This window comes from Manihot esculenta, chromosome 11 (assembly GCF_001659605.2).
Source record: "Manihot esculenta cultivar AM560-2 chromosome 11, M.esculenta_v8, whole genome shotgun sequence".
In the NCBI taxonomy this organism is placed as follows: domain Eukaryota; kingdom Viridiplantae; phylum Streptophyta; class Magnoliopsida; order Malpighiales; family Euphorbiaceae; genus Manihot; species Manihot esculenta.
The window spans coordinates 27,415,011-27,440,019 of record NC_035171.2 but is presented as its reverse complement, the minus strand read 5'-3'; the positions used below and the strand labels follow the sequence as shown (position 1 = coordinate 27,440,019).

Genomic DNA, 25,009 nt, shown 5'->3' with positions numbered 1-25,009 from the left:
GTTAAATTATATTAATACTATCAGATCCCATACTGTTTAAGAAAAATATGTATTAATTTACCAGAATGATATTTGATGTAGTGAATAGATTATAAAGCCTAAGTACCATCTATGTAATCCACCTGGTTCATGTCATTGAGCATTTGTCCAATGTTTCTACTACTAGTTTGTGCATATTTTATGGATAGTTTTAGTGAAAATTATTGCAAGTTCTCAGACTTGATTTACAATCTATGTTTTAACTGTTGGTAGTTTATTTGTGAGTTAAATTATTGATATTATTGTTCTCTGTGATGAGTATGAGTGTGTTGACTTAAGTAGAGGTATCTTTGAGCAAATCTTTAGAATTAACTAGGTGAACTGGAATAGTTATTTTAGTTTGTGGTTATGTATTGACTTAAATAAATTTATTTGTTGATTAAATTTGTAATATACTTATTTTATTTTAGTATATTTAAATTTTCTAATTTAGGTTTGTTATTTGGGTTATAATATTCAAATCTTTAAATTTTTTATCATTGAATTGAATTAAAAAAAATCGGGTTCGGTCGGGTTCGGGTATTATGGGGTATTGGATTTGGAACGGATACGGGTAATAAAATTAAAATACTAAACGGATTTGGGACGGGTTCAGGAATTTTATATATAATCGGGTTCGGATTTGGATACCCTCAATTTCGTAGGTATCCTACCCGTTTACATCTCTAGCCGTAAGTGCCAATCACCTCACGTTCTCTTTTTTGCAGAGTGACCAATTGCAGTACAATTTCGTTTCAGCACCATCAAATAGCAATAGGGAATATTCTCCTAGTTTGGAATATATTTTCTAATTTAAAAATCTAAGCTATTAGCTCTATAAGAAAATCATTCATTTATAGGGCAATTCGGGAGAAGATCATAAGTAAGAAGCAAGTTATTTTCTTGAAACATAATTTAATTAGAAATATTTTCGCATGTATACATACATATGTTATTTTTTCATAAAAAAAATAGCGTAAAAGCTTTAATACTGAGGCTATCTATATAATCAACTAAACAAGGAATATGAATTCAAAACCAAATTAATTCCATTAGAACATATTGCATTGGCAAGTTGGAACAAAAAATTGGTTGACCCATCTTAGATTCATAACAAACAAACAAGGAAAATAAAAATATCAAAGTTTAAATCCAAATCAACCCGTTTTGTTTTGAAGGACAATAAACTACAATCAATTATAGAAATAGATAATTAATAAATCATTAGCAGAGCTGATTCAAAATAGAGGATGATGCTCATTGCCAATTGAATCGACTGAATGCATTTATACACATCTAAACTTCGTAAACTCTACTGTCTTATTCTTATCTTACTCACCTATATGGCATTGTCCACATTGAAATTAATAGCCACAAATATGAATAAGGCAGCTTACACTCTTAAGTTAAATACACATACATTCACTATAAATTAATTATGATCAAGTCATTAACTAATTAAGTCTTTAGAGCATTTTAAAGTGAAAAAACTTGAAGAACAAACCTTCAAATGAGTAGTGGGATATTGCGTATCAAGTCACTTAACTTGAATTTTCAATCAAGCTACTTGATCCTAACTCTAATGATGATTCTCCTTTATCCATGGTCACTGGGGTTGCAGGAAATAGAATAGGCCTCGGAGGCAATTGTAGGCTTTCCAAGTCTCCTTCAAGCATCTCTATAACTTTTTTCATGGGAGGACGATCACAAAGTTGCATTTGCACACACCATAATTCTGTCAAAATCATTTTTCTAGCTATTATATTTTCTCCCTCTGTTGTATCTTTTATCGGTAATTTTCCACTAGATAGTTGGTCATGTACCCAAAATGGATAGTAAACTTCACTTAAATGTTCAGCAAGTGAATTTACATTCTTCCTTTTGTCTGCCATTTCTAGCATCAATATTCCAAAGCTATATACATCTGCTTTATATGAGACACGTCCAATGTTTTTATAAAACAATTCTGGTGCCATGTATCCTATCGTTCCCCTCGCAGCTGTGAGAGATGCAATGTTCCCTTTGGTTGGATAAAATTTAGCAAGCCCAAAATCTGAAATCTTTGGTGTGAAATTTTCATCAAGGAGAACATTATGAGGTTTGATATCAAAATGAAGGATTTGCATATCACAACCTTCATGTAGATATTCAATGCTGTGGGCCACTCCAAGAGAAATCTCATAAAGTTTTTCCCAACTTAGAGAAATCGATCCTTCTTGACGACCTATGTAATTATTAAGAGACCCATTAGGCATGAATTCATATATAAGAGCTTGCTTTGATCTCTCGAAACAAAAGCCAATTAATTGTACAACATTAGCATGGTGAATTCGTCCAATAGTAGCAACCTCATTGATAAAATCTTGTCCATTAGCTTTAGAGCTATTCAATATCTTTATTGCAGCAACTTTACCGCTTCGAAGTTTTCCTTTATATACACAACCAAAACCTCCTCCTAACTTTTCCTTAAAACCTCTAGTAATCTTCTTAATGTCTGGGTGAGAATATCTTATTGGCATAAGGTTATTGTGGTTCTGTAAGAATTCTTCAATTGCATCATATCCTGATAGGTGCCTTCTTCGCCATTTGTACGTAAGAAATGCAACTAACAACAGAGCCCCAATTAAAGTTCTTGCAGCAAAAAATTTTCCTGTGTGAAATTTATGAAATCATTCATTCGTTAAGATTTTGCTTAGCTATCTAGTTTATAAGTTAGCTATCTTTTCTTGCTGACTCGATCTAGATCTGCATATAAATAACTATATCTGAAATAATTGATTAATAGGAAGAGTGCTTACCAACATTAGGCAAGATCTTGATTGGGAGCCAATAATAGACAGCAACTGTATAGGAAAACGGTGATGTTGGTATTCCCAAAAGTTAAAGGAAGCAAGGGTAAATAACTATGACATTTGTGTTTTTTAAAATTAACTATTAAGCGTAATTTAAATAATACTGAATTAAAACATTCTTTTATTTTATAAAGTTAAATTTGTCAGTCTTTTTATTAAATAAAATATTGGTCAATATATTTTAATTTTAGATAAATAAACTAAATAATATTACCAGTTACAAAATTAAATAATACATATAATCTAAATTATAGAGATTAAACTGTATAAATATTCAAAACTAAAATAAGATTTTCTTAAATAGAAAAATTAAAAATTTTGATTTTATAAAATATAAATATATTTTAATAGAGTGAATTTAAAATATAAAATAAGTAATTAATTTAAAAAAATAAAAAAATATCTAATAGTAATTCACTTAGCAAATAATAATTAATTAAACATTATCACATATTGTATAAACGGAAAGAGAGGCCTTACCTCGGAGTCTATATCCTATGTCAATCTTACCTGCAAATAATTGAGGAAACAATTAAATTAATATTTATAAGAACTATTCATTTATTATAATAATAAAAAATAAAATACTAATATGTATTTATTCAGAAAGAAATATATAATATTGATGCAAAATATGCACTATAACATGTATTTTGTTATTTCACGTATTTACACTTATGCCTATGTGCTCATATGACACAATGTTTATAAATAAACTAATTTAGATATAAAATACACAAGCAAGATAAGAGTAAAAGAATTATTACAAGAAGTAATATATAATGAGTAAACTGACATTAATTAATTAATTAATTTTCAAATAATATATATATATTTTTTAAATTTAATTGTGCAATAAATTGTATAGTGTAAGAAAATTAATAGATGAAAGTGTTGCGTACCTTTATATGTTATGCAATGAACATGGTTGGTGTTGTTCTCCAGGTAGCAGCCATATGTACAATTAACACAGTAGAGGCTATCGAACCATGAAATCTCGAACCCAAACGCCAGATATTTGTGAATTTCATTAAAGGAAACATTTTTCTCTACGTGACATGAATAATAATCCAATGCTGCTGATGGAATTAAAGTCATCATCTCCACGCTGCACAAGTCCATCAGATTAGATACCCATGGGCATCGTGTAACCATCACATATGAATAGTTGAGTCCAGTACTGATGCAAGGTGCAGCATCCATATGTGGATAGAGAGAAAAATTCACTGGATTTTGGCACTTGAGGAACACGATACTCCCCAGTGAAAGTGAATAACTCAATTCTTCGTCACTCCAGTTATAATTGTAATCAGAGTATGGATCTCCCTTTTTGAAGTGGTAACGAGACAAAGGAAAACGAGGAATGGAAGAACAATCATGTTGACGGACGCCAGCATCCACCAGTCGGATCGTGAAGTTATGGTAATTGATGGCCTGGACGTAGTATTTTCCTCCATATAGATTCAACACCGTCGAATCATTTTCACAGGAAAGGTTATATCTATGGTCTCCGCAGTTGATTGAATCAGTTTCCAGTCTGAAAGGGTAGCTAATGTTCCGGATATTGCCGCATGCTGAAGGTGCACAGCGGTTTGTTTCAAAAGCATTGCAACTTTGGGAGACTAGCAGGAAAACAAAGATGAGAGTTTCTCTAATCATGGCAAATTAAGATGAGACTTCTGTTTGTTTTGAACTTCATATTTGTCTTGTGAATTTCCTGCTTATTGGTCAGGTTGGAGTCGGACCGGTTCATACAAGCCAGATCCGAATCACCAATTCTGTCCTTTTCATTTTGAAAAAATTACTATTTACTCTATAAAATAAAAATATTCATTAACTACTCTTTCAATTTTAAAAAATATATTAAAATATTTTTGATATCGTAGACCGTCTATTACTTAGTCTCTCCGTTGATTTTAACTGTTAAATATTTTATTATTTAATTTTTATAATTTGAAAAAATTTATTAATTTATTTCTAAATTTATAAAAAAATTACTAATTAATCTTTTCGTACAAGAATATTTTAAATTATTTACAACGTTTAACGGTTAAAATTAAAAAAAATTAATTTGTAAATTTTTTAAAATAACATATATTTTAATACTGTATTTTTTAAAATTAAGTGATTACTTAATAAATTTTTTTAAATAATAATTTTTTTAACCTATAAAATATGCGAATAAAACAATCAATTTATTTATACAGTAAAAGATTTTTTATTAACCATACATACAAAATTATAGTTTAGAAATAATTATTGATATTGATATGTTAGATCAACTAGAAATAAAGTTGAAAAATATAGTAAAATAAATTAGAATTATAACAATATTTCACGATTTCAAAAAATATTGATAAAATTTTACAAATTTTGGAAATTCGGTATATCTATCAGGATTTAAATATTTGGATTAAATTTTTAAAATATAAAAAAATTTGAATTATTTTTGTAATTAAGATTTTTTTTTATCTATTTCACAAATAATATCCCTTAGCGTGAAAAATATTCTTAAAAAATCCTAGTGCGTTGTTAGGTTGGTCAGCATTGATAAGTCAAAGTCATTGCTAAGCCTTTTGTTAGAAGGTGTGAACCCATGACTTTCAAATTCCTCTACCCATTTGATGAATTTTTTATGATAACTAATTTTCTTATGATCAGTCACATCAAATTATACGTAATTTTATAATGATTGGATTAAATCCAGTTTACGTTTATTCTCTCAAAACTTTTCCTTTGAGTTTTTAATTTACTAAATCTCTTCTGTACAGATAAAATAATAACAATTTTTTTATGTTACATACCAATCACCCAAATTAAACCATAAACTCTTATTACAAGATAAGTCCACGCGGTAAAATTTTAATGAGTGGGAAACGTAGTCTAGCTTGAGAAAATAAAAATCTGAACACCTTAACACCTGATTAATTATTAAAGACTCGCAGCGAGTTTCGACATAAAGTTACCGTTATTAAATACAGCTCAGTATATCCAGTTACGTCTGTGATTGCGGGATCGCCAACATATTAGCTGGCAACATCCCTTATTAAGTAATCGGTCACATCATTGTCAGATAATCAAGAAATGTTATATTTATCCCTACCTTCCTACAGTATAAAAGGAAAAGAGGCATAGAGGCAAAGGTATGCTATTCTTGATCACTACTCAAATTCAAAACAATTCAATGCATTCTCTCTATAATCTTTAGTATATTGACTTGAGCGTCGAAGTGGCTGCCGTAGGCACCCACCAACATCTTACCTTCTCTTCCTTGTAAGTCTAGTTAATCACAATATAGTTCCATTTCGGCCACGTCATTAATCTAATTTCTGCAATATCATTTGGTTCTGTTGTCGAAAAATCTATTGAATTCTTTCCGTTCGTTTGGATTAAAAGCAATCTCTTATTTCTTTTCTCTCTAAAGTAAGGGAATTTCGCATGTTTATCTATTGAAATGACCAGAATTATATATGTCATTACAGAAGAACCTGATAAAGAAAGAAAAAATAAGCGTGTAGCAGAAGACGTCCTGTTAGTTGATCAAGAAGCAAGGGCCAAGCAAGAGGTAAGGTTCGGACCTACCTATAAAGTGATTGAATTCTTTTAAAATGATCCACTGGTTGTTAAGATTCTCCTGAGCCAGTACGAGGTAAGGTGAGTATTTGTGGATACAAGTAGTTCCATTAACCTTCTCATCCTAAATGTTTTTAACAAATTAGACTTGGCAAAAGTAACATGGCCAAGGTCTCCTATTCGTTAGTAGGATTAGGAGATAAGACCGTGGTAGTACTGGGCACCATCAACCTCCCCCTAGTCCTGGGTGACGAAAAGTATAGGCGAGAGTTGTATATAGAGTTTGCAGTAGTAGACATCCCATTTGCATACAATGCTATACTCGGTCGCCCAGTCCTAAACTGCTACGGTATTGTTATTAACATGGGTACTATTCGTTGGTAGGATTAGAAGATAAGACCGTAGCAGTACTGGGCACCATCAACCTCCCCCTAGTCTTGGGTGATGAAAAGTATAGGCGAGATTTGTATGCAAAGTTTGCAGTAATAGACATCCCATTTGCATACAATGCTATACTCGGCCGCATAGTCCTAAACCGCCACGGTATTGTTATTAACATGGGTGCTATGTATCTTAAGTTACCAGCTCCAGGAAGAATAGTCGTGGTCTGAGGCAATCCGAGGTTGGCCAAAGAAGGATATGGACATCCAGCAAAAAGTCTCAAAAAAGAACAATGCTCATCAACTTGTTGGAGAAACCAGAATCTCATGTAAAGCCAGAACTAGCAGACTCAGTAGAAGAAGTCCAGCTGGGTAAGGATCAAAAGGTACGATTTGGTATTGCGTTAACTGAAAAAATAAAGACCCATCTAATAAAGTTGCTAAAAACCTGAATAACCACTTTTGCTTGATCTCCAAAAGATGTAACAGGTGTGGACCCGACTCTCATTACCCATAAACTATCTATTGACAAGACCGCCAAGCCAGTCCAACAAAAGAAAAGAAAGTTTGCACTAGAGAGGTAGCAAGTGATCAAAGAAAAGGTGAATAAGCTTCTAAGTGCAAGATTGATAAAGGAAGTTTAATATCCCATGTGGCTGGCCAACGCGGTCTTGGTGAAGAAAGCCAATGGGAAATGGAGGATGTACGTGGATTTCACGAACCTGAATAAAGCATGTTCGAAAGATCATTATCTATTATCATCCATCGATAGATTGGTAAACTCAACCTCGAGTCATGCAGTGGTTTCCTTCCTCGATGCCATTTCAGGATACCACCAAATCATGATGCACACCAAGGACACAGAGAAAACCGCGTTGAAGGAGTTTACTACTACAAGGTAATATCTTTTGGGCTGAAAAATACGGGAGCGATGTACCAAAGGCTAGTGTCAAGAATCTTCAAAGACATGGTGAGATCAACAGTCAAAGTATACGTCGATGACATGGTAATAAAGAGCCGATCGTTGGAAGACAATCTGGAAGATATCCGCAAAGTTTTTGACGTTCTAAACAAGATGAGTATTAAGCTGAATCCTGAAAAGTGTACCTTCAAGGTGAAGGCTAGGAAGTTTCTGGGATATATCATTGTTGGGAAATCATGAGATTATTGCAACCCAGTTGCGCAGCGGAAAAATACAATCTCTGTTGATTTCCTTTCTCAGAATCCAAGTGCTTCGTTTAATTCAAAAGATGGATATGAGACTAACCTGTTAATCTCGTCAAGAAGAAACAATGCCGGACTGATGGTGCTGCCTTTTCAAACGAACACCCTCAATGGTATCCACACAAACGTCTTCTATCCTTCTAGAGTGCTAGCTCTCTCAAGGATGGATAGATTATGTGCTCCACAATCTGCAGTTTTAGACTGAGTTTTCTAAAAAACCATCACTCCTAAATTTGTAGTAGGAGTATTTATAGGTTTTAGTCTTTTCGTTTTCCACAATTCTTTTCCTAAAAGAATTGTACAACTCTTTTCCTAAAAGAGTTGTGTTCAGAACCCACTATCACAATCTCACAGATACTCAAATATCTTTATGTGATAGAGTCATTTATCTGTAACAGTTACAGATAGACTGCAGATCTTTTAAATATTATTATCTAATAATAAATAAATAATTAATAATAATAACACTTTATTATTATTAATTATACTAATGGGCTTTTAGCCCATTAATATAGCATATCAATAACGTTCTTGTGTGTGACCCAATAGGCTCATATTAATTGGCAATAGGCCCAGTCCCACAAGGCCCATAAATCATAAGTGGCCTCTAGCAAGACATTATGACTACCCAACTAATATGAGGATCAATAGTGCGATAAAGCCTAATAAATAGAACATGTATTAATCCATTTGTCACACGATATCTAGTTTGAACATAAGTCATGGTCAATGTCAAACTAATAATGTTCAAACTTATGATTTCTCGATCTCTAAGTAGACTAATAAATTCAAATGATATTATCACACTATCAATTCATTTGAGCACGGCCATGCATTTCTCAGTCTCACTTATCGAGGGGCCCAGAAGATATCTCTCTCAAAAAGAGGGACAAATTCTATCTTGATTGTTCATTATCCTCTACATAATTTCTATCATGCTCAATCATAACCTTTATGATTGTTCGATTAAAGACAACATTTGGTTATGTCAAAACATAATAGTCCTTATGTTGGAAACTATAACAATCTCAAGTCAAAGGATTAAGACATAACTACTTTGAGATTCACTTATGACAATGACCCATGTAGTAATCTCAATGCGAGTCCATCCAATACTTTGTTCTCTAACAAGTATTTATGATTATTGAATTATATCAATATATACATAATCATCTCATGATTATCAATCAATAATCATACCAGTTATATTTTATTATTATCAACATAATAATAAGTAACCAGAGATGATAATCATTATTATGTAACATGCAAACAAATAATAATGATAAAAACCTCTTTTATTAATAACCAAAACGACATACAAAAATATCCAAGATAATGGCCTAGGGCATATACACTAACAATAATATCATAAAGAGGTATAAAAGCAAACCCTGAGAAGATCAGCAACATCCAAAATATGGAGGTGCCAAAACCATCAATGAGGTACATAGGCTCAATGGGCGGGTCACTGCCCTAGGTCAATTCATATCATGCTCGACCAGAAGATATCTCCCGTTTTTTAAGGCCTTAAAAGGCCAAGGTAAGTTTGAATGGGAGAAAGATTGTGCAGAGGCTTTTGAAAGTTTGAAAACTTTTTTATCTTCTCCTTCGTTACTAAGCTCTCCTGTCGAAAGCAAAGTTTTATTTTTATACTTGTCTATAACATAGCCAAGTGTTGAAGGGGGCAGAGTTGAATTATTCTCCTCTCGAGAAGTTAGCATTTGCAGTCCTAATGTCAGCTATAAAGTTATGACCATACTTCAAGTCACACACCATAGAAATCAGAACCGATTATCATTTGCAAAAGGTTCTATATAGATTAGAGCTGTCAGGGCAGCTGTCTACCTAGACAGTAATATTTTCAGCCTATGACATTAGGTATGTTCCAACAAAGGTTATGAAAATCAAAGTGCTAGCCTATTTTGTTGCAAAAATAACTCAGCCGTTAGAACCTTCAGAGTCCCGTGAATCAACCATAGAGGAGTGGAAGGTTTGGGTAGATGGAGCTTGTAGAGCCGGGGATTCCGGAATTGAGATCTTGTTGTAGTCTCAAGTCGGTATAAAGTTTCGATATGCGACAAAACTCACCTTCAAGGCCACCAACAATGTAGCCGAGTATGAGGCGGTAATAATAGCCCTGAGAATCATCAAGGAGTTGGGTATACAAAAATCTATTATTTTTAGTGACTCATAATTAGTTGTTAATCAGTGTCAGGGACAATTCAAAGTCTGAGAATCGAACCTTGTCAAATATGAGAAGAAGGTTTGGTCCCTAATTGAGAGGATTAAAGAGAAGGTAGTTGAGAACTTCGCCAGGTAGCTAGAGGTAATAATAAAGAGGCAGATCTTTTAGCCAAAATGGCGGCGGCGGGTGAACAACACTTGACCCAACCATTTTAATTTAAGAAATTGCACACTCTAGCAATAGAGGTGGAAGAGTCTTTCCCCGTAAAGGAGGGAGAATCATGGATAATGCCCGTCTATAAATTTTTAAAACAAAATGATCTTCCAGCTGATGAATTATCAGTTAAATAAGTAATAAGGAAATCTTTTAAATACACACTAATTGATGGTTGGTTGTACAGGAGGTCCTCCACATAGCCATGGCTATAATGTGTTATAGAGAAGGAAGGCTAGTAAATCCTAAAGAATATTAATGAAGGTGACTACAATAGCCATAAGGGAGCTCGGACAATCGCCTGAAAAGTATTCAGATAAGGGTACCACTGGCTGACGATAATACAAGATGCAAACCAACTTTTCCAGAAGTGTCGAAGATGCCAAGTACATGCAAACATCCTAAGGACCTTAGGAGAAATGCAAGCAGCCATTGGAAGCCCGTGGCCTTTCTTTCAGTGGGGGATAGACATCATTGGCTCCTTCCCTAAGGCATCAGAGTCAAGGAAGTTTATAATCATGGCAGTGGATCATTTTATCAAATGGGTAGAAGTTGAGGCGGTATAGTTCATCACCACCCAACAAGTAATTTCCTTCAATAGCAAAAACATATTTACTCGATTCGGGATACCCAAGATAGTGATTACTGATAATGGGACTCAGCTTGCGAGCTTTAGATTTAAAGACTTCTACAAGAAATGAAAAATTAACTTGAGGTTCAGCTCAGCCTATCACCCTCAAACAAATGGTATGATAGAGGTCACAAACAGGACCATCTTACAGGGGCTAAAGAAAAGACTTGACCAAGCCAAAGGCAGCTGGCCCGAGGAGTTATCTCATATACTATGAGCATACAACACTACTCCCAAAATAGCTACAGGAGAAATGCCATTTTCCTTTGTATATAGGGCCGATACAGTCATCCCCGTGGAAATCCAAGTAAGTAGCTTCAGGACACAACACCCTAAGATTTCAGGAAATCCAGAAGAGATGCAGTTCAATTTGGACCAAGCTGAATACTTACATGAAAAGGCCGCAATCAGAATGGCAGTTTACAAAAATAAAATGTCTAGAATATTCAACAATAAGGTCAAGCCATGAGCTTTTAATATGGGAGACCTAGTCCTCAAGAGAACAGATGTAACAAGTACCAATGTTGGGTCTCATAAGTTGGGCGAGAACTGGAAAGGACCATTTAAGGTCTCGAAGATTATTCGTCCACGGTCATACAAACTGGCCAAACTAGATGGTCAAGTCATTCCTCATGCCTAGAATGTCTATAATTTAAGAAAGTTTTATCAATAACAAAGTTAACGAAATATTTTTTTTACATGTTGTATTCTTAAGTGATAATGAATGATGGAATTTCCTTCCTCAAAAGATTTAAGAAGACAAAAAGAGGCCACAAGGCAGTTTCTACCAAGTCAGGTCACATGGCTACAAGACGATTTTTGCCAGGCCAGGTGACAAGGCGATTTTCGCTAGACCATTTTTGTAACAGCCCGAAAATCGGACCGCTACCGACGCTAGGATCCAGATCGGCTTAAGGCCGCCGGGACCCGTAGCAAGCCTACATACATCCTGTGAACCTGTTTAATCCCATACATGATCAGCAACATACATAAAAATTTAAAACTTTCTCAATTAATCATTCATTCATTCTTTCTCAATCCCATTACGCCTATGATCGTGGAATCGCCAACTTATTAGCTGACAATATCCCTTATCAAAAAACCGACTACATCACTGCCAAATAATCGAGAAATACTATATTTATCATCACTTTCTTACAGTATAAAAAGAAGAAGAGCTACAGAGTTAAAGGTACGCTATTCTTGAATACTACTCAAATTCTAAGCAATTTAGTCTTCAGTATACTGATTTAAGCGTCAGAGTAGCTGTCATGGGCACCCACCACTACCTCGCCTTCTCTCCCTTGTAGGTTTAGCCAATCACAACATAGTTTTATTTTAGCCATATTATTAATCTAATATCTAACATCGATTTTATTATAGCAAGTTTCAAAGGTATTTATAGACTTTTTGCAAGATTGAATCTCCTCCTAGATTTCTCACTAAACTTTAATAATATTTTCATTGATCCCACTGAAAAACGTAACGTATCGAATGAAAACTTTTAAGAAGGTTCAACTATACTCTTAAAATATAATTATTCTCATTAAAATAATTTAATTTTCTTTTTAATTCAAAAAATATTTTTTATTAATCAATTTATTTAAGTATCGTAAATATAAAAAATATATATAAAAAATATTTTTCTAAAAAATATTTTCTAAAGTAAAACAAATGAAGAAATTAACAATATACATTAATTTAAAACAATAATGGGATTAATTAATTAAGCTGAAATCAAATGAAACTAAATTCAACCATATCAAAATGAAGTTAGATAGGAATTATTAATTGTTAAAACTCAAAATTATTAGAATCTGTTCATATTTGTATTGAAATTGAAATGAAATTGTATAAGCATATTACATTGTATACAAAAACCGCTAAAAAATTGATGCATAATTATATTTTTTTTAATTGAAAATTAGAAATTAGGGGAATAAAATTTAAAACCTCTCAGATTTACTTAAATACACTTACTACTTATTACTAGACTAAATTAGTCTATGGATGCATGATGCATAATTAAATATAATAATTAAAAAAAACTGTCTTAGTTTAATTTTTAATTTTTAGATAGTCACTATATATATATAGGATAGTCTAACTGTTTCACAATACAATTTAATACAATTTATTTCTATTTACAAGCCACTTATACCATAAAAATATAATATAATTTTGGAATCAACCGTTAAGAAACCTTCAATAGTTATTATGAAGATGTCCATTTGAAATTTAATTTAGAGAAAATTTAATTTTTATAAAAATAGAATGATATCATAATAATTACTCATAAATAATAAAAATAATTTACAAAATTTTAATATGATTCACTACTTTATATTTACAGAATAACCCAATCTTACACCCAGTTAACTGCTTGTTCCACCAACTTGAGGTGGTCACAATGGAGTCTGACTTACTGCTTCATACAAGCTATGTTAGACCCATTCAACTCTTTTAGGACCTCAAAATTAATTATTATATAATAGATAAATTATTATTTAATTTATATAATGTTGAATCCTATATCGGTTGTGGAAAGGGGTAATGTGCCCCTTATATGAGTCATAGGCAATCCTCCCCCTTGAGCTAGCTTTTGGGTGAGTTAGGCCTGACCCAAATTTAACATGGTATCAGAACCTTCCCATCCGATGTTGGGCCTCCCATAAATGTGTTACGCACCAGTAAAATTTTGGGCGTGAGGAGGTGTGTTGAATCCCACATCGGTTGTGGAAAGGGGTAATGTGTCCCTTATATGAGTCACAGGCAATCCTCCCCTTGAATTAGCTTTTGGGGTGAATTAGGTCTGACTCAAATTTAACATATAATATATAAAAACTTATTAATTAATTTATAGGTTTTATTAAAATTTGATTATAGTAATAAAAAATATAAATTTTTTAAAAATTAGCATTATAAAATAAATCCCTAAAAGCTTTTAAAATACTCAAAGGTTTCAATTCTTCATTAAATCTTATTAGGAGCAATAGAAAATTTTTTTTAATCTTTTAATATAAAAGAGGGTCTAGCGTTATATCAAAATATAATAAGAGTTAAAAAATAATAATATTTAAAAATTATAATTATAGAATCTGAAATTTTTTAAAATAAAATTTAAAAATGTTTTATTCCCAATTATAGAGTGAATAATGATATTATTTGTTGCCCAACCCATGGTACAAGTTATGCTAATTCTTGTTTCTTTATCCATGTTTCTCTTTTACCTTGCTTTTATTAAAAATCAGTCTCTTGGCAATTTTCTTTCCCTATTTTCTGTCCAATGCAATAGAAAATTTAAAATTACTGTTATAAGATAAATTGTTAAATATTTTAATATAATAGAGGTTTTTTTTTAATGAAACCATTAATAAACTCAAAACTTGTAATATATTTAAGGGGCCCAATTCTCCATTAAAATTTAATAATAGTAATGTAATATACTTGTTTTGCAAAATTATTACTAGAAAATAAAATCTATATATAATTTTTTAAAAATATTATAGTTCCATCAAAATTTGGATGGGATAGTAGAAAATATAAATTTTAAAAATTATTATTATAAAATAAATCATTCATTAAAAGCTTAAATAAAATACTCAAGGGTTAATGTCAAGTTTTTATAGGAGTAATAAAAAAATACTTTTTTTTTTAATTGTTACCATACAATAAATTGTTAAATCTTTTAATAAAATTTATATGAGTCATTATATTCCATAATTATAATAAAATTATTATATAAATGTATTATATTTTTTTAATTATATAGTCCACAATTGTATTTAATTGTAGCTCAACCCATGGGACAAGTCATAGGAATTTTGAAATTTTCACACGTTTATCTTTCAATTTAATTTGATCGAAAAATGAGTGTCTGCGCAATTTTCTTTCCTTATATCCTGTCCAACCCACCCAACAAGTTAGAAATTTGAGATGATGCGAAAGAATACATTAAAATGTTTCAGAATTTTTTAATTATATAGTCAACAATCGTATTTAATTGTAGCACAATCCATGGGACAAATCATAGGAATTTTGAATCAATTTTTCATGTTTATCTTTCAACTTAATTTGATTGAAAAATGAGTCTCTGCCCAATTTTCTTCCTTAACCCACTCAACAAGTTAGAAATTTAAGATGATGAGAAAGAATGCATTAAAATATTTCTAAATTTTTATGAAATTTATTAATTTATATTTATTAACTTTATTAATTAAATATTATAAAAAAAATTTAGGATACTATTAATATGAAAGAACTCATTATAATATATATTTTTATAGATTCGAGAATTTAATTGATGAGTTTTTACATGTTACATGATTAAATAATAAAATATTTAATAATTAAAATTAATATAAGAATTAATTAATAAATTATTTTAAAATTTTATAAATATTTTATATATTTTTATAAAATTAATTGACTAATTAATAAGTATTTTTCAAACTTTATGGATATATTTAGATAATCATACAATGGAGCAGAAGACTATAATAAAAAAAATAAAATTATAATAATATTTCTCAATTTAAAAATTTTTGCTTATTTTTATAATTAAATCTTTTTATTTATCCTATTTAAGAAATAGACGGTCATTTCTCTATTTTATTGATTTATATGTATAATAATTAGTGATCAATTGGGAAAATAAAAAATAATAATTAATATAATAAATATATTTAAATCAATAAAATGAAAATTACCTCGTAACTGTTGCTAGCATTTCTCAATCCTATAAATATAAGCTAATAATTATATTTACATGAAATTAAGAAAATTATCTATAACATTCTACCTATTATGTTTTCTAAAATGATTTTACCTAAAAATCTATCATAAATATATCTATAAATTTCTTAATTATTACAATTTTTTGAAAAGAAATATGAAGTATTTAAAAATATAGTTACTCTCTAAAAAGTGCAAATTCATAATATTTCAAGGGAAGTTATGTCTTAGCTTGAAAGTAACATTCTAGGCTGACTCATTGCCATATTGGGTTTACCATGAGTCAAGTCGTTGGGTCACTTTATTCGAAGATGTGAACCCTCACGTTTACTTTATTTTTTTTATCTTTTATTTTTTATTTTTTGCTAAATAAAAGGTTTTATTTAGAAAAGTAGATTAATACAATCAACCGTGAAGTTTACTTCAAACTACCATTTAATGCACTCCGCTTATCACAATGCAAGTTGACATAACTGAAATGGAAAAATTTAGATAAAATAGTATTTAAACCTAAATCTGAATATATATTGTGGCAAAATTTTTTATTTAATTTTTATTTTGTTATTTTACAAAGATATTAAAATTTAATAAATATGGGAGATAAGTTTGAAAAAAAATATATGTATTTATTTATAAATAATTATAATATTTATTAATTAATTTATAAAAATATATAGATAAATTAATTGTGATTAAAGATATTATTTTATTAATAAAATAAAATTTTATAAATAAATTTAAAATATAGAGACTAAATTATATAGTTTGAAGATTAAAAAATAATTTATTTTAATTAAAAATATATATAAATTGAAAACTTTCTTAAAAATTTAGAGAGCTGATAATTGTTTTCCCTTAAAAGTATTGACAATATTAAAAATAAAAATATCTTAAAATTTTTAATTTAAAGCTAATTATAAAAAAATTTGAAAGATTATACAATTTCCCAATTTGTGTTGTCAAAATTATTTTTGTAGAAAAATATTATTTTAGATTGTTTCAGACTTGAAAACTTAAAAAAATGGTTAATATAAAATATTTTATTGATTAAAAAGAAAATTAAGCTGTTATAAGGCTAATTATATATATATTTTTTAACAAAAGAGAACGTTATTGTATGGTATTTAAGAATTTTGTTGCTATCACTAGACTTTCAATCTATTAATCTCATTAGCACTTTTATTTTTTAATATGGCAACTAAAAAACTTCAAAATAAATTTTTATAAAAATTAAAAATTGATATATTAAAACTACATAACAAAATGAATATAAAATTCTATGGAATTTTTTATTTTATAAAAGATAATAAACTAACAAAATGTAAGAGATTTAATTTAATTAGCAAAGTAAATTATTAATACTATCAATTATAAGAATGATTTAAAAAAAAATTTCTATTAATATATAAAAGTGGGAGAACCAATTATTTTGAGTGGGAGTGGCTTGTGCGGTTAAAATAAAAAAAATTTCTTCAAGGGACCATAGATCAAATTCTGTTGCTGGCAGTAAATGTTCATTTTTTTGCTTAAAGACCGGCGGTTCCATTTGGAATTTCCAATTAAAACTGGCCGGGTTGACTGTTGGCTAATTATCGCCCGATTAAATCTGTCTAACCAATTGTTCTGATTTAATTTTAACAATCATGTTTTTATTCAGTAATTATTTAATATTAGTTAACTTTTTATCTTAAATCGAAATTGTAAACCCGCTCTGAATCAAAACCGTTGTCGGAACCGATTTTAACCACCACAAATAATCAAATAAACGACATTAAATTGGAACCCAAGGTTTGGTAGATAACTTGTCTGTTGACGATTTTTTTTTTTTTTTTCATAGAATTAAAGACTTAGCAGTTAATGGAGGATTTTTTTTCTCCACTAGGAAGTTACGCATAGAACCTGACCAATGTAAGAGAATAAAAATAGAGAATAAAGCATTATTACACAAGGGGTTGCTGTATATTTTGTAGATTTGAAATGGTTAACTGTTTGGTTTGCTGCCTATGTTTCATTATCTTTCTTGCAGATCGTGGATTAGGCTTTAATGATTGCAATACATCAACATGTGGGAGCTTCGGACCACCAGTCCGATTTCCCTTTCGAATCAGAGGCAAGCAACCGCTCCACTGTGGCTCTCCTCAATCTGAGTTTCATCTTTCTTGCTCGGAGAAGAATGATACTGTGCTGCAACTGCCAAATTCATGGAAACTTTTCATCCAGAAAATTGATTATAAGTCTCAAGTAATTTATGCAAAAGATTCAGGAGGTTGCCTTTTTAGACGGCTTATTTCAAACTTGAGTCTGTCCGTTTCTCCCTTCGAGTTGATGAATACAAGAGAGAATATCACCTTATTCAAATGCCCATCAAGGAAAATAGAAGGTTGGTCTCATTACGTATATCAGATCCCTTGCCTTAGTGATCTACACTATGATTTCCTCGGTTCCCGATACTGTTTTATTGATAATCCCAACCTATTATACTGCACCAAGATACACCACTATCCAGAAGTTGCACTCACGGATAATGTGGGGTACCGGGAAAGCATTATTGGATTGAATTGGTCCAATCCACTTCTAATATTGAATTGGACCAATCCAACATGTAAATCTTGCGAGGCAAGAGGCAAGTACTGCAGATTGAAGATGAGCACCATTGCTTCTGAAATGGAATGCTATGGCAGCCTCAAACCAAGTAAAGGTACGTACGATGGTTTCTGCTGAGAAATCTATTCCCATTCAAGCAGTTTGCTAATATTCTAAGGTATCTGAAAAAACAATGATCCTTTTGCAGGGGCATCAATAAAGTTTATAGAGACAGGTTCTCATCTTTGCTCTTCTCTCCACTTCTATTTTCATATTCATTGCCTATCTACAGCATGTGTTTTCTTGACTAGGAATTTTTTATATATGCAGGTGCAGTCCTAGGTTCTGTTCTTCTTGTAGCAGCAGTTGTTCTACTCTATCGTAGATATAGTTTCAACAAGATGGAAAAAGAATTTCAGTCCAAGATTAAAAGTTTTTTGGATGACTACATGTCTCACAAGCCTACTAGATATTCGTATGCTGATATTAAGAGGATGACTAGCCAATTTAAAGATGAATTAGGCCAAGGAGCTTATGGAACTGTGTTTAGAGGAAAGCTATCTGATGAAATTCTAGTTGCTATTAAGGTTCTCAACATCTCCAAAGGAAATGGAGAGGAGTTCGTCAATGAAGTTGGAACAATAGGCAAAATCCACCATGTCAATGTGGTTCGTTTGATTGGATTTTGCGCTGACGGGTTTAGACGAGCTCTAGTTTATGAGTACTTGCCAAATGATTCATTGCAGAAATTCATCTCTCCAGCAGATGACAAGAACCATTTCCTTGGATGGAAAAGGCTGCAAGATATAGCACTTGGCATAGCTAAAGGAATTGAGTATCTTCATCAGGGTTGTGATCAGAGAATCCTCCATTTTGATATCAAACCGCATAACATCCTGCTTGACCACGACTTCAATCCTAAAATCTCAGATTTTGGCCTGGCTAAGTTATGTGCTAAGGATCAAAGTGCAGTGTCCATGACAACAGCTAGAGGGACCATTGGCTACATCGCACCTGAAGTGTTCTCAAGGAACTTCCGGAATGTTTCGTACAAGGCAGATATTTATAGTTTTGGAATGTTAGTATTAGAAATGGTTGGAGGAAGGAAAATTGTTGATATTACAAAGGACAGTGATGAGCAAATATACTTTCCAGAATGGATTTATAACCTTTTAGAAGAAGGAGAAGACCTTAGGTTCCATATTGAAGAAGAGGGAGATGCTAAAATTGCAAAGAAACTAGCAATTATCGGACTCTGGTGCATTCAATGGAACCCAGTCGATCGCCCCACCATAAGAGTTGTTGTTCATATGTTAGAAGGTGAAGGAGAGAATCTAACGATACCTCCCAATCCTTTTAACTCTGGCATTCAAACAAGGAAGAAACCAAAGATTTCAGGGAAGCGACTCCATTCAGAGTTGGATGCCATCTCAGAAACAGAATAAAAGTCATAAATAACATGCATTTACAAGTACTTCTCATCATAGTTTCCCAATAATGTGTCGCTTAAGTTTGTGAACAATTCATGCTCAGTTGTCAATGTATTGTACTACAGAACTGATTCAAGTCTTGCTATTTGAACTTAGTAGCACTAGTATGTTAAAATTTACCATAGATCTTTGATAATCATTTATTCAAATATAATTATTTATAAGTTAATTAAACATTTTCAGGAACTTAGAGGTTAGCTAATGTTATGTCATAGAAGCATTATTTCAAACCACAAAGCAGATATATCATAAACCCAGAAAGGGAAGTAAATTTAGCTGGACTTACATGCAATGTATTCAAATTCTTTCTTCTGCAGCCATTTCTAATATCAATATCCCAAATCTATAGGTTCTTTTTTAATTAAAATAATTATTAAAAAAATAAAATAAGTAAAAGTTATGGGATGGGTAGTATTCTTGTAGGATTGTTGCGTATACAAGGCTATTAAAAGACTTGGATTGAATTGGTCCAATCCTTTTGTGGGCCAATAAGAATGACTAAACAAAGTCATTGCCATATTGGGTACGCCAGCATTTGCAAGTCAAGTGTTTATGCTTTTGTGAGGAAGTGTGAATCCATGACTTTAAATTCCAATTTCCATGAAATTAACTTGAGTGTCATTAATGAATCGAAAATTAATGAAACGAAGATCAAAGGTGCTGTTACTGGCGGTCAGATTGAATTATGATGTGAGAATATTATTGATCAATTCAGAAAATAATATTTCATAGTTTAAAATTATATTGAATTGAAATAATTTTGATTTTTGAGATAAAAATATTAAATTAAAAGTAAGAAAAAATTTATTTAAAGTTAATGATAAAGCAATTGGCAGAATTTTATCAATTTATTCTATTTTGTAGATGTAGTACGTTTTATCTATGCATTTAGCAATTAATTTATTATTTTATTTTAATAATATAATTTTATATCATTATAATGTGGGATTCAATACACCCCAACACCAACACTAACGTGTAGAATTTTACTATTGTATAACATATTTATATAAGATCCAATATTGAATGGAAGGTTGAATATCATGTTAAATTTAAATAATACTTAATTCATTCCAAAAATTAACTCAAAGAAAAAGAGTGTTTATGACTCATATAAGTGACGTACAGTTGCTTATTAAAGTCTTGCTATTTGAACTTAATTGCAGTGTTGTGTTAAATCTACAACAGACTTACAATCCAAAATGCACTTTGATTAATTATTTATTCAAATATAATTATTTTTAAGTTAATTAAACATTTTTAAGTAATTTATAGGTTAGCTAATGTCATGTTATAGAAGCATTTCAACGTTTTAAGCCGCCATAAAAAACAGTTTCACATAGAAGATATATCATAAACCCAGAAAGAGAAGTGAATTAGCTTGAATTTTTGCTAAATGCGTTTAAATTCTTTTATTGGACAGCCATTTCCAAAAACAAGATTCCAAATTTATAGATATTTATGTTTTTATAGAATAGTTCATGATAGGTACATAGGGTAATATTTTTTAATAAATTAAAGTACAAAAGAACTCAAACATTCTTTTAAGCATAATAGCTTTGAAACTCAAAATCCTGCATAATGAAAAATTTTAAAATAAATTACCCGTGGAGTATGCATTTTATTTACATATTTCTTAGTTTTAAAATGAATCAAAAGTTGATGATTTATGTGAATAATAAATTCTCACCATATCAGATATTATTTCCAAATTTTAAATGCTCAGAACACTATATATAATTCATACTCATAAGTATATCATTTCTTCTTAATATCATTCAATTTCTCACTGAAAAAGGCAATAGACCTATTAGACTGCGATAACATACCACCAATCTTAACTCTACAAGTATCACATTTAACCTCAAACAGTTTATCAAAATCAGATAGAGCAAGAATATGGGCAAAAGTAAGTTTATCTTTTATTTTCTCAAAATTTTTATTGGCAGAGTCAGTTCAACTAAATTTCTATACACTTTTTTTTTAAATAATTTGTGATAGAGTTAATGATACTGCTGAAATTTCTGATAAATCGCTTGTAGCAAATAGCAAGTTCATGAAGACTGCGAATTTCTAAAATATTTTTGATAGTAGGTCAGTTCCGTATTATTTCTACTTTTTTCTCATTAACATATATCCTTTCTGCATTAACAACAAATCCAAGAAACAAAACGCGCTCCGTCATATAGATATATATATATTTTTTTATCAATTGAAATAGAACTATTTAGACTTTATAAAAAATTTTAATAAATAATATTTGATTAAGATAAAATTCAGAAAATAAAAATTTAAAAGTTAAATTTTTATTGAATACTCGAAAATTGAAAAGTTTATCAAACAATCAAGAAATGACTATTTATATTAGAAAAATTTCAATATGAAAAATTTTAAAAATAATTAAAATAAAAAATTAACCGAAAGGATGGAATTTGAATTTTGAACTTTGTGATTCTACCTGTGATCTTTATTATATTTTTAAAAATTATGTGTCTCAAAATTAACTTTCTGGAAAATTATCATGAATTTTTAACAGATATCGACAACAAAAATTAAGGTTTGATCTAAATCTATCACAAAATCGAAATCTAATTACTCCCCGCCATAAGTTTTTATTAACAAGATTACCGTGGGACTTGATGTCACACTCTTCATATAAATATTGAATACCATGGGTTACTCCTTTAGAAATTTGTATAGTTTTTTCTAACCAAAGAAGATTCCTTAAATACTTATATCTTATTACAATAATTAATATATCTTTTAACTTATGTTAACATAATTATTAATCTATAGCTAGCCAAAAAAAAAAAACAATTTAAATAAGTAGATATAATTTATTTTTTAATTAAACCAAATTATTATATTTTTTATTTTTTTATTGAGAACAATATATATATATATATATATATATATATTCTGTTATATAATTCTCAAATATTAATATTATTTTCTGTTTCTCTATTATTATTTAAAATTTCTAAGTTTTTTAAAAATATTTTAAATATTAAAATTTAACTGAACTTCTATAATAAAATATCATTATTAATATAATAATATATTCATTTACTAATATACTAGTTTTTTTTTTTGAATTGAAATAATATACTATTTAAACTTCATATTGATCTTAATTGAATTTTAAACTTTTAATCTTCGTCTTCACCAATTTAATGACAAATCACATTTCAAATTGTTGACAGGTTTTTGATTTGAAATGAATCAAATTGAAATTAATTATTTTGATTTCAAATTGAATCAAATTAAAATTGATTCCTTCGTCGAGATAAATATTTAATATACAATATTTAATATTCATACATAAATATTGCATATTGAAGCTTTCATATGTAAAAATGTAATTTTATTTTAAAAATATCTTCATTTATATTGAGGAGACAAGGCATAGTAAAGCCTCTCAGTTTTGACCTAAACCTTGTATAATCCATTGAATAATTAAGTTTAATAAGGATTCGATGTGCAGCAAGTGGCCTATCAAGACTCTTTACAGGAAATTCTAGCATACTACTTTTTTTTTTCTTCTTCTCGAATTACAAATCCATAGTATTTAAAGCTCAATTGGACAAAATTACAAGATAAGATCCATACAAAAAGGCTCTGCTAACTAGTAAGCTCAAAGTGTAAAAAACATCAATCTTAGAGCTACCTATAGGACGAGATAACTTTGCACAGCACCATTGCCATCGTCAGAACCATGCAAAGCTCCCTTACAAAGGCTTGAAAATAAGAAGACTATCTCACCTACTGCCGCGTACATACCAAACTAAGGCCTAGAAAAATAATCCTCAAAATTCTTTCTAGTTTCACCACCTCTGAAAATCCCCAAGGTTACGATTGTCACTGTCTAAAGAGGAAAGCTAAAGGTTCCAACCTCTTAGATTTCTACAAGTCTCCGCGACTGGACACCATTGACTGAAAACCTATCAAGCAAGCAAAAGAACAATAACCCAATCTGAATCCCAAAAGAAAACCCTCTTAAGTAAGCATATTCGACCTAGATCAGGATAGAAAAAGGCTCAAAACTGTCTACAAGATCAACCCAATTAGGGATGAGGGTGGATAATTCAAAGCAGTCTAAAGATGCCCTGCCTTTCTCGGGAAAAATTATTCTATGCAACAACGGTAAGTGCTAACTATTAATATCGGTGATATCTAGATAAGATTTATCATAATAAATAATTACAATATAATCATTATACATACAATAATTGCATTATAAATTTTTTCGACTAAACAGAGGAAAAATGCGGATTATAAAGTTTAAGTATAACCAATTTTGATAATGGAAACAAAAATCTCTCATTGAAAATTAGAGTGAGGATAATCACAATTTATTTACTGAAAGTGATTTAAAAGGACGTTATTTAAATAATTTAAAAATAAAATTACATACCACTCTAAAAGTATTTAGAGAGAGAAAAATATAATGTGAAACTATTAGTTTACTTTAAAATACTGAAAAATTAAATTAATTAAAAATCAAGTTCTTTACTATTTTTAACTTAGTTATTTATTATCTAATCACTAACATCGAGATAGATTAGTTATGTTGTACATCTAAAACACATATTCATTACACTTCGTTTAAATCCTTTCTTTGTAGCCATATGTAATTAAGTTTATTTGAACATGGAATTCTGTAATATCGACCAAATACCTCCTCCATGCTAAGTTGATCGTTTTACATCGAAAAACTCGTTATTCAGATTTCATGATCACGTTTTTTAATGCCCACATTTCTCTAGCTTATTTGGGACATGTTTGGTTTAGTTTTTATATGTAATTGATAATGATGGTTGATAACTGATAGTTAATAATGAATATAGATTTATAATTGAATAGATTTATAATTGATTAAACTGTGTAAATGTTACTCTTATATGTGAAATGACTAATAAAGATATGTGTCAATTTTTTTAATGAAAAATACAAGAAATTATTAATTTATAATAAAAATATATAATAATTTAAAATAATTTTGAAAATGTAATTTTTGTATGAGTATAAATATTTTTTATCCTACAAAATGAATATTACGATTAATTTAATAATTTTTTTATAATATTTTTATATTTATCTAATTTGTTTTATCATTTTAAATA

The 25,009-nt window shown here is 30.0% G+C and overlaps 3 protein-coding genes across 3 annotated transcripts; 1 reads left to right on the top strand and 2 right to left on the bottom strand.

Moving 5' to 3' along the window:
- Nucleotides 1-716: 716 nt before the first annotated feature.
- Nucleotides 717-2,944, bottom strand: LOC110626251 (rust resistance kinase Lr10). Its single transcript, XM_043961650.1, has 2 exons — nucleotides 2,817-2,944; nucleotides 717-2,668 (listed from the first exon to the last, which is right to left on the bottom strand). The coding sequence occupies exon 2, from the start codon at nucleotides 2,535-2,537 to the stop codon at nucleotides 1,560-1,562; it is 978 nt and encodes a 325-aa protein (XP_043817585.1). The 5' UTR covers nucleotides 2,538-2,668; nucleotides 2,817-2,944; the 3' UTR covers nucleotides 717-1,559.
- A 289-nt stretch (nucleotides 2,945-3,233) lies between these two features.
- On the bottom strand, nucleotides 3,234-4,627 carry LOC122725081. Its single transcript, XM_043961651.1, has one exon. The coding sequence runs from the start codon at nucleotides 4,527-4,529 to the stop codon at nucleotides 3,687-3,689; it is 843 nt and encodes a 280-aa protein (XP_043817586.1). The 5' UTR covers nucleotides 4,530-4,627; the 3' UTR covers nucleotides 3,234-3,686.
- Nucleotides 4,628-17,660: 13,033 nt separating this feature from the next.
- LOC110626209 (rust resistance kinase Lr10) lies at nucleotides 17,661-20,251 on the top strand. Its single transcript, XM_021771990.2, has 3 exons — nucleotides 17,661-18,511; nucleotides 18,605-18,631; nucleotides 18,727-20,251. The coding sequence occupies exons 1-3, from the start codon at nucleotides 17,791-17,793 to the stop codon at nucleotides 19,839-19,841; spliced, it is 1,863 nt and encodes a 620-aa protein (XP_021627682.1). The 5' UTR covers nucleotides 17,661-17,790; the 3' UTR covers nucleotides 19,842-20,251.
- The last annotated feature ends 4,758 nt before the right edge of the window (nucleotides 20,252-25,009 follow it).

Excerpts from the sequence above, each read along its gene's own strand:
- LOC110626251 (XM_043961650.1), bottom strand. The coding sequence starts at position 2,537 with ATGCCAATAAGATATTCTCACCCAGACATTAAGAAGATTACTAGAGGT.
- LOC122725081 (XM_043961651.1), bottom strand. The coding sequence starts at position 4,529 with ATGATTAGAGAAACTCTCATCTTTGTTTTCCTGCTAGTCTCCCAAAGT.
- LOC110626209 (XM_021771990.2), top strand. The coding sequence starts at position 17,791 with ATGGTTAACTGTTTGGTTTGCTGCCTATGTTTCATTATCTTTCTTGCA. Across the intron at positions 18,512-18,604 it reads CAGCCTCAAACCAAGTAAAG|GGGCATCAATAAAGTTTATA; the intron begins GTACGTACGATG and ends ATCCTTTTGCAG. Across the intron at positions 18,632-18,726 it reads AATAAAGTTTATAGAGACAG|GTGCAGTCCTAGGTTCTGTT; the intron begins GTTCTCATCTTT and ends TTATATATGCAG.